Consider the following 14,512-nt stretch of genomic DNA (forward strand, 5'->3'; position numbering starts at 1 on the left):
AATTATACAACAGAGGCTGAAGCTCCATGTGCTGTTCAAACATTATGAAAATAAATGCTAGTACTACATTACACTCCCTTTTGATCTGGGTTTGAGAGTCTCATGAGAGCACATACGCAGCATAAGTAAGCGGTTTAGTGCAAAGCGGACTTTCAGACTTTAGTACAGAGTAAAAAGCTGCAGCTTTGTTTCAAACCATGCAAGAAAAAAATGTCTTTAATTATATTTAATTACTGTTTTAATGGTATGAACAAAGCCCCCCACCTCACCCCACACAGAGCTCCCTGCAGACAAACAGTGTAATCCCAAACCACACTTTTTAATCAAATTTTGAATTAAAAAAGTTACTGCCAGGCATTTCAAATACGCTGTGTTGTGTTTCCCCCTTTACCTCCAGGACAGCTCTGGTATGCGACTGTGGAAAAGGAAGTGGTTTGTTTTGTCAGACTTCTGCTTGTTTTACTACAAAGGTGAGTCTGTAGAGAGTGCACTTGGCCATGCCTCTGCTGTTAAATTAAATGGTCTAAACTTTTATATCAGATATTAAACCTTTGGCTGTCTCTTGTATGGAAAGAAACATTCTTGATTAATTGCAGTCTATAACCAGATCTATGTCACATTTGGCCTTATTTTTCTCCCACTTCTTCCACCTTATTAACTCGAGAGTTGTATTATGGGATGTAATCTGTGCTTGTGTAGCCAGAGCATCTACCTCCTCTCCTCCATTAATCACACTGAATAATAGATAAGCCACATGCCACCTCTTGCCACATGCTGCCACACGTCCTCGGCAAGACAAGCGTCCTCCATGAATTATGCCTGACTAATGTTCCTGCTGTTCATGAATCTGCAGCCTCTCCCAAACATCGTAAAAACTATTGGCAGGATTAGTGTGTGTTGTTTTGGATTTCAGGGATGAATGACTGACTGTGTGTTGTGTGTGTGTGTTGTGTGTGTGCTCCACAGACAGCCGAGAGGAGACAGTGCTCGGAAGTATCCCTCTGCCAAGTTATGTCATTTCACCAGTTGAACCTGATGACCATATAAACCGCAAATACGCTTTCAAGGTAACACTGAGTAGCACTGAAGAGATAATAAAGGGATTGTGTGCATGTGAAGGCAAAAAAATGTCCTTCAAACAGAGTAATTTTATAAAAGTGATTGTTGCTACTTCATACTACTGGCACACACTAGGTAACCTTTATTATTGTTTTTTCTTTGATCTATTTTTTTTTTTCATGTGAACACTGTTAATGATTCCCTGCAGGGGCTGGATACTGAATTACTACTTCATTACCATCCAAATCTGTCCATAGCACAAGCAACACAAGGAGCCTTTATCAGATTGTTCCACTGTTCAAATCATAACCTTTCTGTTTCTAGATTATTTGTTGGATTGACGTGCGTGCGAATGAGACCTTTGGTGTTAGTAAATAACCAGAAAGGTTTTGTATACAAACTTTCAAAGTGATGTTGGGATTGAGAAAAACTTGTTTTGCACTTCTGCTCAGAAACTTCTTCACCTTTGTGTAGGAAAGATTTCGCCTGAAAGAGCTGCTGCATTCAATGAATGATTTTCAGTACAGCTCAAAAATTGTGGCTGCTGACCTTTTCATACACGAACCCAGCTGTGTGCTGCAGAGCAACTTTGTAGTCTGGTCAGAGATAATCCATGTATTTGCATTTGTATTTCAGGTTTAGCTGACTTGTACATGGTCTGATTTTTCATCAGTTGTGAGCAGATGCAGAGGGAGCTTTTTTTGCAGTGTTCAGGAGCCCTGCTAGTGTGCTAAAGAGGCTGCAGCAAAGCAGCCCTCAGTATAGAGTACAGCGTAAAGGAGGGCTGCTCTTTCACTGAATCCTGAATGGCACACAACTTTCTAGCTGAGATAGCCAGCCAGCATGTGGCAATAGTGTCATTTCTATTTGAAAGCATGCAACAGAACTTTTCCTCACATGGGGCAAATCTTTTCTCTTTCCCTTCTGTGAAACCTGCCAGAGGACAGCAATGGGATGTTTCTTTTTAGGGAGAGTTACAGCAAGAGTATTAACATTATCCAGCTCCTCCTTTGTGGAAACACAGAGCTTGTTGCAAAGAACAATAGTGCCTAAATGTTTGATGCACCACTGCAGCTTCAGGGCATTCTGTTGCAATCCTTTCAGCCTCTTTGTACTCTGGCTTTTGTTCTTGGATTCTGTTTGTACATGTGTGTGTGTGTTGAGTGCGTGTCTTGGTTAGTATGAACCGTACAGATCTCCTGGGTTTTGAAGATCATATTACATACAAAGGATTTGGATTATAATTGTGCTACTGGGAATATTAATTATGCATTCAGCCCATTCAGCGTCTCCTCCCACCACTTGCTGGGGAGTAAATGTAAGGTGAGGTGAAACGAGCCTGCGCTCTGCTCTGCTGTACCACCCTGTATTTAAAGAGATCCCTATTCCCCTCAGCTCTCTCTGAGCTATCATGCATCAAAGAGCAGGTTTCATTACGTGTCTGAGGTGCTTTGGAAATTTGCAGTTACTGCTAAGCAAGCATGACAACAGCTTAGTAGATGTCAGGTGTTGTTGAACAATGGGATGTTTCAGACTGTTTGAGCTGCTGATATGTAAGGTGAATGGCAAACTTTGCGTGTTTAACTTACAGACTTGAGATGGTGACACTAACAGTATTCTTTAAAGCACTTCGACAGCCAGTTGAAAGGAATATTGAAAGTTATCATTCTCCATAAATCAGTAGAGTACTTTTCTGAAACATGAAAACTTCAGATATCCTTTTCTAAAACCCTTGAGCCATACCATCATGTTCTGAATAGTATCACTGATTCGAATGGGTAAGTATCATTGCACATTTTTTTTGCTGCTGCGTTTGTGACTCATCAGTGCTTGTGTTATGACTGCCACACATCCACAGCTGGAGCCATCTTTGCTCTTTCTGATTGAGTCAGCACTGATCAGCTGAAACTTCCTGTTGTTTTGTTTATTTTTGCTCATCTCACTGTGTTTCTCTCATTCCCTGTTGGTCAATTGCCTACCATTGTGACCCGGTGTGTGCTCGCGGCGGAGTGAGTACTGTTCTCTGCGAGCGACTGTCCTGAATCACACAGGCTTCCTGTCTTGCATGAATAGGTACTTGATATCACCCTAGCCTCATCAGTGGAACGCCATACCCAGCTCATTTTGTTTCATACGTAGACTGTATAATAATATCATGTCGGTAGCTGCTGAATGCACATTTTGAAAAATGTCCATCAAAGTTGTATCAGTGCAGACATGACTACAGCCATCATTGGACAATGCCAGAGCACAAAGGCTTTAGCTTGGCTTTAAGTAAAAATTTATGCCAGAAAATTTGAATGAGTATAAGTAGACGTTTGGTTTTTGGTGCACAGCGTGGCCAATAAGTATCTGGGCTGTGACACATATGTTTCTGGGAACTGCTTTTCAGCAAACTAGACTTGAGATGAAACTTTGACCAATGTCACTGGAAAAACACTCTTTATCATCCTACATATCTTTTACATCATGGCCACATACCATCACCAGGCACTTCATACAGTAATATAAAAATCAAAGGGAATCTCAGCACTTAAAATTAAAGGTCATGGTTTCATTTCAAATACAATGAGACGAAGGAAACATTTGTGTAATATCCAGATACACTGAAGCTAGCCAATGCTAACACAAAAATTATGGTCAATGAGTGTAGCATGGCGCTTAAGTACTCAAAGTGACTCATATGATCATACATATATGCTCAGTTGCTCTGGTAATTGTTTTGTCATTTTGCACATCATTTATCCCATTCTCATCATCATCATTGGAGAAATAAGACAACAAGGTCAGAGCCACTTTACCCATCCCATTTCATTTTTGTGAATGTTTGCTGACATCAGCATTTTTCCCTCAACTCTTATTTATTGTTTAGGTTAACAGTTTTATAAAATCAATTTTATTCCCTTGTTTCTTTCTTTTAGCAGGTTTCTTGTTTGATTAACTCTGCAGCATTTGGTTTTCAAATGAAGGATTAGTACTGGTTCCAGTTGTGATGAGGGTGTAGCTTTCACTATCTTTTCTCTTAACGTAACTGAACTGTATTTTTATTCTGTGTTTTAGTGGTGTCGCTGCAGATATGTTCACGATGAATGTCATCCTCTTTGGTCTTATTTTCTGCACACCTTTTTATGGATTTTTCTCATATATGCAGCACACAGTGATGCAGTCATTACTTTCCAGGGTTTGTGATATGCAGTTCAGTGTTTCCTAGTTGCATAGTTTAAGAAGCCTTTCATAGTTTTTTCTATCATAGAAGTTCAGAAAGGTATAAAATAAACAGCACACTGCGCAAAAAAAATCAATCATAGATATGAACAGCCTTTAACTTTTTCAAAGATGCATTGAATCAATGAGTGCCGCATATTTTGAAGGGGGAAATATTGAAGCAGAAACAACATGAGATTAAAGACTATAAAACTTCAAAAAAATATATATATATATTACCTTGTTTCCTTGGATGTTTGTATCAGAATTAGATTTTTCCTGACCAAGGTGGTGACATATTGTTGCCTATTTTTTTCTCACATACTGTTGTTTGCTGCATTGGCTCTTTAATCTCTTTCTGCTAAAGAGATGTTTTTATTTGCTGAAGCTTTCCTTGAAAGCATTTTGAAGACATAAACTGAATTTTGTTTTTTTGTTTCTTCAAAAAGCATTGTTCCTGCTGCAGGACTTTCCCTCCCTCTTTCCTTTTCAGTTAAGTGTTGCTGTAAACTTTGTCCTCACTGAGTTGACAGCTGTCAGTCTCTGTAAACAGGAAAGCAAAGTTTTCCATCCATCAGCCTCACTGGGAGCTTTTTCCTGTCTTCTGAGAGAAGTTTTTTTAATCTGCCCTGCCTCTTGCTCTCTTTTTATCTCTCTCTTTCCGATAGGCGAGCCATACTGGAATGCGCTCCTACATTTACAATAAGAACTCTGTGATTGGCTCTCAGGCAGAACACTGCGGGATGCGGACATATTACTTCAGTGCGGACACACAGGAAGACATGAATGGCTGGATCCGGGCCATGAACCAGGCTGCGCTGATGCAGCAGAGTCACGCTATTAAGAGGTTGGTCTCACTCTACAGCGTAACATTTTCCTCTCTCATTGGCGGGATTAACATCTGGCCTACCATAAAACAGCAGTCTCTGTGCACTGGCGTTGTCTTCAGATAGTTTAAAAGGATCCTAGGTATCCCTGTTTTAAAAGTGTGCCACACTTATAGCTTGTACACATCAACTACTGTGCTGGACTGCAGTTTTGACATCAGTTTATGATTGAATCTTTCCATTTTTCTCACTTAAAGTGCTGCTTTTCAACAGCTTGAAACGTCTTCCACAGCAGGTCCTACCCTGCCCGTCTGTTCAGGGGCACTGAGATGTCTGCAGTGCGTGTGCGTGTGTGTATGTGTGTAAAAAACATCTGGGCCTTATACATGAGGAAGCTCATTGCAGCCCATTTCTGGCTGATCACAGGGCACAGACAAGAGGTTGCATTTATTAAAACATAACACATTTTTCAAAATTGTCACAGTTTCTGGCAAAAACAGTCTGGTTTACACTCTGACTGCTTCAGCTGTACATTTAGTTACATTAGACCGACTAAGTTGGAATGGTTTGTGCTATTGTGCCACCTAGGGGCTGATGCAAGTCAGTGGTAGTTTTCAGCGCTTGATGCACCTTAAAAGTGAAATGAATAATAGATGATAACAATATAGTGTCACTTGTGAGTTCTGTACTTAAATCTCTTCTAACAGTAGATGATGTGCTTTAGTCAGCTAAAGTAAACCTTTTGTGACTATCTACCAATTTTTCACCATGGCTTTTGCCTCTAATTGTTCACTTTAAATAAGCCTCAATTTAACACGTGCAATCTGAGAAATTATCAATAAGAGCTTGAAAATTAGACACTTTGAATTATGTCTAACTCCCTCAAATGGAAGAGAATTAATTAATGAAAATATGAAATGTAATGAATTTCAAGTCTTATCACTTAAACATGCCGTGCAGAGTGGTGCACTATCCCAAGCAGTTTGATGAAGACAAAGCACATGTCATGTCATTCTTAGCTGATTCATTCTTCACAGGCTCTGCTCTACTTTTTCTTTTGATTGAAAAGGATTAAAAGAGGAGGATGAATGATGAAAAGGTATTAAATGACTCCTCATGGCATTGAAGATTACTTTGAGTAACCTCAGTCATGCAGTTTTTTTAATCAACTCCTTCATGCTGGGTAGTATCTGGTTTAAAACAGCTGCACTTTATCATAATTTAAATGTGAAAATTGTATGATAGTAAAATAACTGTATAAGTGTGGTTGTGTGAGATAACTAAAAGAAAGAGAATTTGAACATTTTTATGGCCAGAATCAACTGTGATGATGCTGCATCTTGTCTCCTTATGTCACAGAGAGGTGGAGAAGCCAAAGAAGGCTGTACAGCATGCAATCCCACAAACCAACCATGTCCACATCAACCAGCACTCATCTCAGTCGGAAAGCCATCGCAGGACGGATAGAGAGGAACCACGAGATAATGGCATCCATCCATCTAATGGAGACGAGATGAAGTATGGGTTAGAGATTCAGGGAAGGCCCACTCATTCAGCCTCTGAGGAAAGAGCGGAGAGACTGTCTCCAGACTCACTTGATGGTGCTGCACACAAGAACGGACAACAAACTGTGATCCAGGTTGCTCTGCCCCCTGAACAGAATGGTAATCTTGTCTATCAGAGGGGTTTTGTTTCACGGAAAGACTGTGAGAAAAATGTGCAGAGGAAGAGTACACTGGCTCAAGTGGAGCAGTGGGTCAAAGTTCAGAAAGGGGACCCACCGAAGAGGTCAGTCTGACTAAACACAATCAGTATCAGTCTGCTCACAGAAGCATAGTGGATGATTAAAAAAGTAAATGGCTCCCTCAAGTGGCTCAATTGAGTACTTGTATATTCCTCAGTTATTCTATGTGCTGTTGTTTTGTTTAGAGAAAAATATGTGGACAAATGTTCTTAAATTAAAGATAAAATTTGGTTTATGTTCTTCTGTCTCAGCGCTCACTCTGCTGAGTACAACCTCCCTCGACGGACCCCTCCTTTGAAACCCAAAGCCAGCACAGCGGATGGCACCTTTCATTCGTTGCCAAAGTCTCCCCGTCTTCCATCCGGCAGTGGCTCTCCTCCTGCAACATGTAACCTGCCTAGTGACTACAAATATGCCCATGACCGGCTCAGCCACTTCCGCATGTCCACCGATGAGCGAGTGGCCACTAAGGAGGGGATGGTGTGGCAGCTGTACGAGTGGCAACAGCGGCAGCAGTTCCGTCATGGCAGCCCCACGGCTCCTATTTACACAGGTCCTAACTTCACAGACGCTTCATCTTTTAGAGTGACTGTGGAGATGCCACGATCCATCTCTGTCCCCCCGTCCCCATGTGAAGTCCCACCGTCACTCCCCTCCTTCAAGCCCTTGTCCCCTCGCAGGCCACACACTCCCTCAGACAGACGCACAGTCAGGCCGCTGGATGAAGTGTTTGCTGGGGACAGCACAAGATCCAGCTCTCCTGGCCACATATGTGCCCAGCTCTCTCAGGTAGGAGACATGATGGGGGATGTTAAAGCTAAATTTGGCTTGTTTTCAAAGAGCTGTCTATCTGAAATCTGCTGGAGAGATTTAACACAACTATACACTGCTTCTTGACAACTTAGAACACAATATATGGAGTGATACACAGGTAAAGATTTGAGTGCCCACATTAGTGTATGTGCACTACAGTAGATATCTTACATACACGGGGGACGGTTTTATTCAAAATACAGTGCTAATAATTACTTCATTTGAACTAAGTAATGCATATCAGTCATAAATTTTGAAGACACCAGAACTTTTTGGAAACTGTTTGACTAACACGGGCAATTCTTGAGGTTGGCATAATTCAGAATCAGTTTTGAACTATATTTGCTTATCAGTTTTTTTTAGGTCCATGACACAAAAAATCTTACTCTGACTTTCAAGAGTTGTTGATTTTTGTTTATTTCCCACCACTTTAAGCCAAAAACCTCAATTGCAACTCCTTTTGGATAAAATAAGCAACCTAATATGGCACATTAAGCTGATTTTTTTGTATATTTAAAAAAAAGAATTACAGTTTCTGTGCCTTCATTAAGACTCAAGAGAGTAGAGGAGTAATGAATGAAAGTTCAATCCTTGATGAGTTCATGTGTTGATATTCAGTCAGTTGTGCCTTAACACTCATTAAACTTTAGAAGCCTGTTATTTCCTTGAGACTTCAGTAAAACTTGATGTCTCTCATGTAGTGATCCAAATGACAAAAGTCCCAAAGATAAAGTGATGTGAGGTATCTATTGATGTCAGCTTGAGGGATGTTGTTTGCTCAAATGACACGATGGGAAGAAAAGCATAGACAGCATGAGAAGGCCCCAACTTCTCAGTGTACACACATTTTTATAGTCATGTGAATCACTCACAGATTCACACAGTCCACACCCAGGCCCGCTCCGCAGGTGGTGTCATCATGAGAGAGCAAAAGTTTGCCTCTCCAGCGTTCAGACAACACCACCACTGCCACAGGAGACAGAGCCAGGGGCCGTTCTGTCATCCACACCCTGCGCTGTCTGCCAACCACACCCTCCACATGTGAAAAACTCTTGCTCCAAAGCAGCACCACATTTGCCAACACACACAGGCCTTGTAACCAACCCGTAGGCCTGACACAAGTTAACAAAGTGTTGTTGATGCACTGTTTCCTCCATCGGTCACACCAGTGTCAAGATACTAATTATCATCATTGAACAGAGAGACACGCAGTTATGGGAAAGCCTATAAAGAGGAAACATTTCCGACAAAAGGAGCCACAGTGACTTTGTTCAAGAGAGTTGTTTATGGGAACTCAAGTAAGCCTGTATTGAACTTAGTTTTCGTGCACCCAGCATCTTCAAGGCTCTCTTTGACTAGAGTGCGCTTAAGTAATAGCAATGTGTATACCTCTGTGGAATATCATTAAGAAGTATGTTTTATTAGCAGCTAATCCAATTTGCCCAGGGCTCCTCAGCACCCTATAAACATCTCCACTCTATCTCAAACATCAGCAGTGGTCTCTTTCTTCTGATCTCGCATTTAAATAAAAAACCTATTATACAGCAAAAAAATAGTGGCATGGGAATCTCAGAGGGAATGGCTTACAGTGCTTCTCTTGCTGGTAGCAAACAAATGTTATTTTAAGAAAGCAGGTTCGGTATAATTTATGTGTAGTTAATTAAATCTCTTGTTGTTTGTGTCCTTTTAAGGTTCTGTAGTGGGCCTGGTTTTTCACTAATTCTGTGTGTTAAGCAAAAATGTCAAATTTTCCAAGCCCTGCAGCATCTCAAACTCAGGGCGCACCTTGTTTGCAATGAGAGAAGGAGTGATGAAAGGGAGAAAAGGATAGATGAAAAAATAAATCTGCTGTGTAGTCAAATTTGTTTGAAGACTTGGAGGCAATGTTTTAGCTTTGATTGAGTGTGATCTATTGAAAGATACTGAGCGAATTAGACATTCTGTTTGATTGGACTCTTATTAGAGCTGTTATAACAAGTTGATGAATTTTGTTCCTCAGCAGACTTCACAAATAGAGAGAAGGTCCATGCCAGCCATGGGCTACATCACACACACTGTCAGCGCACCCAGCTTGCACGGAAAGACGGTACGTTGCTATTTTGTAATTGCTTTTTTATTATTTTCTTTAAACATATTGATCTCCATTTCAGATATTTGTCAAACTTTAATAGTTTCAACTTGTCAGTCTGTAGGTGGAAATTAATATATTAGACTTTTATATCTGTGACAGTTAAAACATCAAAATCTAAGCTGATGTCATGCACCCCCTCAAAAACAAATTCAATTTTCATTCAGTATATTTTTAAAAGTGGCTCTGATTCTTACGCCCAATATTTGGTTTACAGTTTTTTTTATATTGCAGCTCTAACTTTTACAATTTAAGCTATAACATGGACACATAATAGAAAAAACAGCCTCTCAGCTAAATGGCTTTTCACCTATTGTACTGCCCATATGGTTCTTAAGTATTTTCTCTCATCCCTCTGCGCTTTCCGCCCTTAAACCTCGGGCTTGGCTACAGCCAGAGGAGCTGACTCTGCTCCTCATTCAGCTTCGGAGGCATCAGGCCAAGATGGCTGGTGTGCATAGCCCCAGCGATGCATTCGCTCACCTGCAGCACCACCAGCACAACGGCCTTCTAGGTCCCAGCATGCAGGTCAGGGGCCCTCATACCTCCCTAACCTCCTCTGCCTCTGCAGCACTTTGCAACCCCTGCCAGTGTATTGTGGTCCCTCACTCCCCAGCCAAACTCCTCACATTAGCTCCCTGTCATTCATAATAGTGAACCATCTGTCAGTATTGCTTGGTTGCCTTGTTTATTCAACCATTCCGGCATGGGGTGTATTGTACTTCAAACTGTCCAGATTGCCTTTAAGCGATACATTAGTGCCTTTTACCGTCAGTGTCACTAGTTTAATGTATCAAAAACATTTAAGAGCTGAAACCAGGAGCTGGTTTGTTCTATTTTGAAGAAGTGATGTCACTTTTGCAGCATGTTGCTTGTAAACTATGCTTGCATTTTATACTTAACTTTGTGTGATATACTTATCTTCTGATGTGTGATCTTGCACAGCCACAAAACAATATGTGATGAATACAGAACATATGTATATTCATCGCTGTGTGCTTTATGGAATCTGTCACTCTTGGTGTTATCATTCTGAAGCAGCCATCGGGCCACAGTCTTTTCAGCTTGCAGTATATTTCTATAAAACTAGCAGAACAAAGTGATGCTGCAGCAGTGCTCAGAAATGAAAACCCCATCTGGTTTGTAGCATCCAACCATCCTCTGGCCATCTTCCATCCGTATGCACAAGTATGAATACTCAGTTTGATCACATGACAAGCACAAAACCTGTGTGGCTCAGTTGTATATGAGGTCAAACTTAAACATTTGCAAAGTTAAAAACTTAATTACTTTATTGTAGTTTGGCTTCACCCATCATGAAAAGACACTGAAGAAGACTTAATCTGCCATTGGAAGTAAATCAAAATATGTATCAAAGCTGATACATCACATAAAAGCCTAGAGTCATCTGGTCATCCATTATCCTTTGCAGCTTCATTTCAAATGATTTGTCTCTCCACTGCTCATTTCAAGGCTGATGATACTTACATACAACTGAAGAAGGACCTGGAGTATCTAGATCTGAAGGTGGGCCCCAGAAAAGTAAATGCCACTTTATCCTTTTCATCTCTCCTCCATCTTCCTCCTGTGAACTGCAGTCTTGTTCTCCTGCTGCCTCCAACATCTGCCTCCACCTCTCCTGTCTTTCCTCTGTTCTGCGCTTTGCTTTCTACTGTCTCTTTATGATGAATTAACATGTCTTTTCTATGCCTGTTACTATGGAAGTTATACATTTTAAAAGAAGATGTGTTTTTTGTATTAATAATCGTGGTGTTACAAATGGTGGGATGTTATTAAAATAAGTGTAAATAAATATTTGGCATCTTTCTTATAAGAATTCTCTGCATTCAATTTATAACGTTTCTCTTTTGAGGACAGCAGTGTGGGATGAGATGCAGAGGGCTTGCCCAGCTCATAAGATCATCTTATTCTCCTTTACCCTTTGCTTCTTCTTGATAGAGCTGTTATTGTTTAAGTGATAAGTTTTAACATTAAAATATGAATATTTCTTCTGTCATTGTTTTGCTAATTTATTTTGTTTAATTTGACTAAATTCTCTTTTATCCATTTTTACTCCTTTTTATTTAATGATTGTTGTATTATGTAATCCAAGTTTTCGTTCCTGGTAAGACATTCCCAGGAACTACCCGGTTCCTGTGGCCAATTGTTTGTCTCCATTCCCAAAGACCCTGGTAGATTATGTGAATCAGGCCAGTCAGCTATAGAGCAAATAACCCATTAAAAGCAAAGACAAGGCAGCATAAATATGTGCAGCACCACAGTTAGCATGTTAGCATGGAGGATATTAAGCCTGTGCTGGTTTTGGTTGTGCTGTGTTGCACTGCAGACGGATTTGTTGACACTTGTAAGGAGACAAGCGCATCTGGCAAAGCCATCGCCAGTCAAAGCTGTTTTCAAAAGCCTGTAACAGATTCTTATTTAATACTTAACTGATGAGAAAAAATTGACGGTGTTTCAACATTTGTTGTAAGCTTGGTATCCACTTACACATTCAGCTTATTTTGATTCATTACCCCAGAACTAAATTTAGACCCCAGTTGCTTGTAGCATGTAGTTCGGGGGGGAAAGGTCCTGTGGTCAAAAAGCACCGCAAGTTACAGAGAAATGGAGAAAACAATACATATTTTAAGCTTTTTTAAAAAACTTTTTTTTAACACTTTCCTTATAAGTTCATTGTTTAAATTAATTGTTACAAGGCTTTTGCTCAGTACATATAATATATTAGGACAGTCTTCTGCTGTGTGTAGTCCTTCATTTATCTGCCCATTTAGATTAAAAAACAAAACAGTGTGTGATTGAGGGCACGTCTGTCTCTGACTGACATGCTGTTTTCAACTTGTCATAACCTGTCAATCTGGATGAATATTCTGAAATCTATAATGACGCTTGTCCGAAAATTGTCACCACTGGCTTCACGTAAAAGATGGTGATTGCAAAAATGCAGAATCCAGGATTTAAACTGTGTTTCTTTGTGAAACTTTGGTCTAGTTATTATTTTGACAGCCTACAGGGATTGTTGGAGTTAATCTTGTCCTGATTGCATTAGTAGTTTTGGTAAAGAAATAGTACATTAAAAAGTGTTAGTTTTTTCATGGTTAAAGTCTGTTAGTGCTGTTTTAAATTTGTCTGTTTCATGAAGCTAGCTACTGGCATATATCCCACTAGTATTTGCACATTTAAAGCTAGCTATTTTGTATGTTAAACACCACAATACATCGATTAGAAATCTGGGTTGTGTTTTGAAACGGAGGGTGGTCATCTGGTGAAGTACGACCCATAACACCTCTCCATTTCCTGTGTCAAAACAGATCCAAAGTATTGACCCGATGATCCTTTCAGTACACAATGTGTTTGAAAACTCCACTCCGAGTTTTGGGTACTGTTGGAATGTAAGGATGGTGTGCATACAAAGTGAAACAAACCATTTCACTGCTTTTCAAAAGGAATGTGATGCATCTTTGAAAGTTGTGCAGGATATCGCACATGGTCATCTTGATCCAGTCATTCACTGTGTGATACTGCAGCACTGCTATGAGATCTGAGATTGTGGAGTGGAAGCTGTTATGCCAAAAGGCTTCCTTGCATGTTGTTAAGCACATCTGAATGTGTTGAACTTTTCTTTGATGGATTTTGTGTCTTCACCTTATTTTTATTTTGCCTGTTTGAGAATGAGTGATGAACCAATGGTGCTCTCTTAGAAGTAAAATTGTAATCAAATGAAAAGTCACACTGAAGAGCCTCTAGTTTCATTGTAGTAACTGGAAAAAACAGTGAAAAAACACTGTGCTTTTGATTCAGGAGCAAAGAAACCTAGTACTGCAATAATATTAAAGTTGGCAAAGTTTTTAAGTCGTAAAACTTAATTACATTCAATTTTATACTTTGCATTTGACCCTCTCTTACTTGTTAAAATTAATGTCTTTCAATAGTATCATGTAACACAGTGTATTTTTTTCTAAAAATGTGTAGTTTCCATGCCCAAGTTGAAATCCCAGTGATCATTTAAATTATTTTTACACACACACACACACACACACACACACACACACACACACACACACACACACACACACACACACACACACACACACACAAAGCTTTTCCAAAACCACAAAAAAAAAAACATAACACGACTTTTCTCACAGGCTGTTTGGTCCTCTCCATGATGAGCTATTGACTTTGACATGCAAAATAGGTGGAATGCCCTTTTAATTGAGTCTCCCATTTTCACTGGTCCATGAAGCTGTGCTGGGTGTGGTGCTCCCAATATGGGTGTGTTATGAATATTCCACTCACATTTTCAGCTTCATGCATTACTGTTAAAGTAAACTGGCCAACAAAGATCTGCTCTGTTGTGTGGACAACCATAGGACAGACACTGACAGACAGTCACTGTGTTGTACGGAAACTGAAACCATAAAAGAACAAATTACAGGTTAAAAAAACATGCTAGTTATTTTGGGCTACATTATATCCACAATTCATAGGCTACTGTAGGTACACAAGGATTTTTATTTTGAGTCATTCCCAACAGATTTTGATCACTGGCTTTGCCCACAGCATCACTCCCCTCATATCTTGCCTAGATTTACTGCATGAAACTAGAGGCCTTAATGATTCCATTTAATATCAACCCAGGTGACCCACTGCAGTTTTTGAAGTAGAAATAATAAATTGAAATCCCCTTTTCACATTTTATCTTCCTGGTCCACATTA

The 14,512-nt window shown here is 40.0% G+C and overlaps 1 protein-coding gene across 20 annotated transcripts in view; it reads left to right on the forward strand.

Annotated features, from left to right (window-relative positions):
- Positions 1–14,512, forward strand: part of plekha7b (pleckstrin homology domain containing, family A member 7b) — a 67,275-nt gene that overhangs the window by 40,926 nt on the left and 11,837 nt on the right. For 6 of the 20 annotated variants that reach the window (XM_074666821.1, XM_074666830.1, XM_074666823.1 and 3 more), the window contains 9 exons: positions 398–470; positions 967–1,067; positions 4,932–5,110; positions 6,450–6,878; positions 7,086–7,623; positions 9,647–9,733; positions 10,169–10,303; positions 11,249–11,302; positions 13,105–13,185. In XM_074666821.1, the coding sequence (XP_074522922.1) occupies positions 398–470; positions 967–1,067; positions 4,932–5,110; positions 6,450–6,878; positions 7,086–7,623; positions 9,647–9,733; positions 10,169–10,303; positions 11,249–11,302; positions 13,105–13,185 (1,677 nt within the window). Of the gene's footprint in view, positions 1–397; positions 471–966; positions 1,068–1,087; positions 3,133–4,931; positions 5,111–6,449; positions 6,879–7,085; positions 7,624–9,646; positions 9,734–10,168; positions 10,304–11,248; positions 11,318–13,104; positions 13,186–14,512 lie in introns of those variants that run through there. The other 14 variants (XM_074666822.1, XM_074666825.1, XM_074666826.1 and 11 more) reach the window with 14 other exon arrangements.

Source organism: Halichoeres trimaculatus, unplaced genomic scaffold (assembly GCF_033239565.1).
Source record: "Halichoeres trimaculatus isolate MK-OKI-2021-1 unplaced genomic scaffold, fHalTri1.1 fHalTri1_scaffold_3, whole genome shotgun sequence".
In the NCBI taxonomy this organism is placed as follows: Eukaryota; Metazoa; Chordata; class Actinopteri; order Labriformes; family Labridae; genus Halichoeres; species Halichoeres trimaculatus.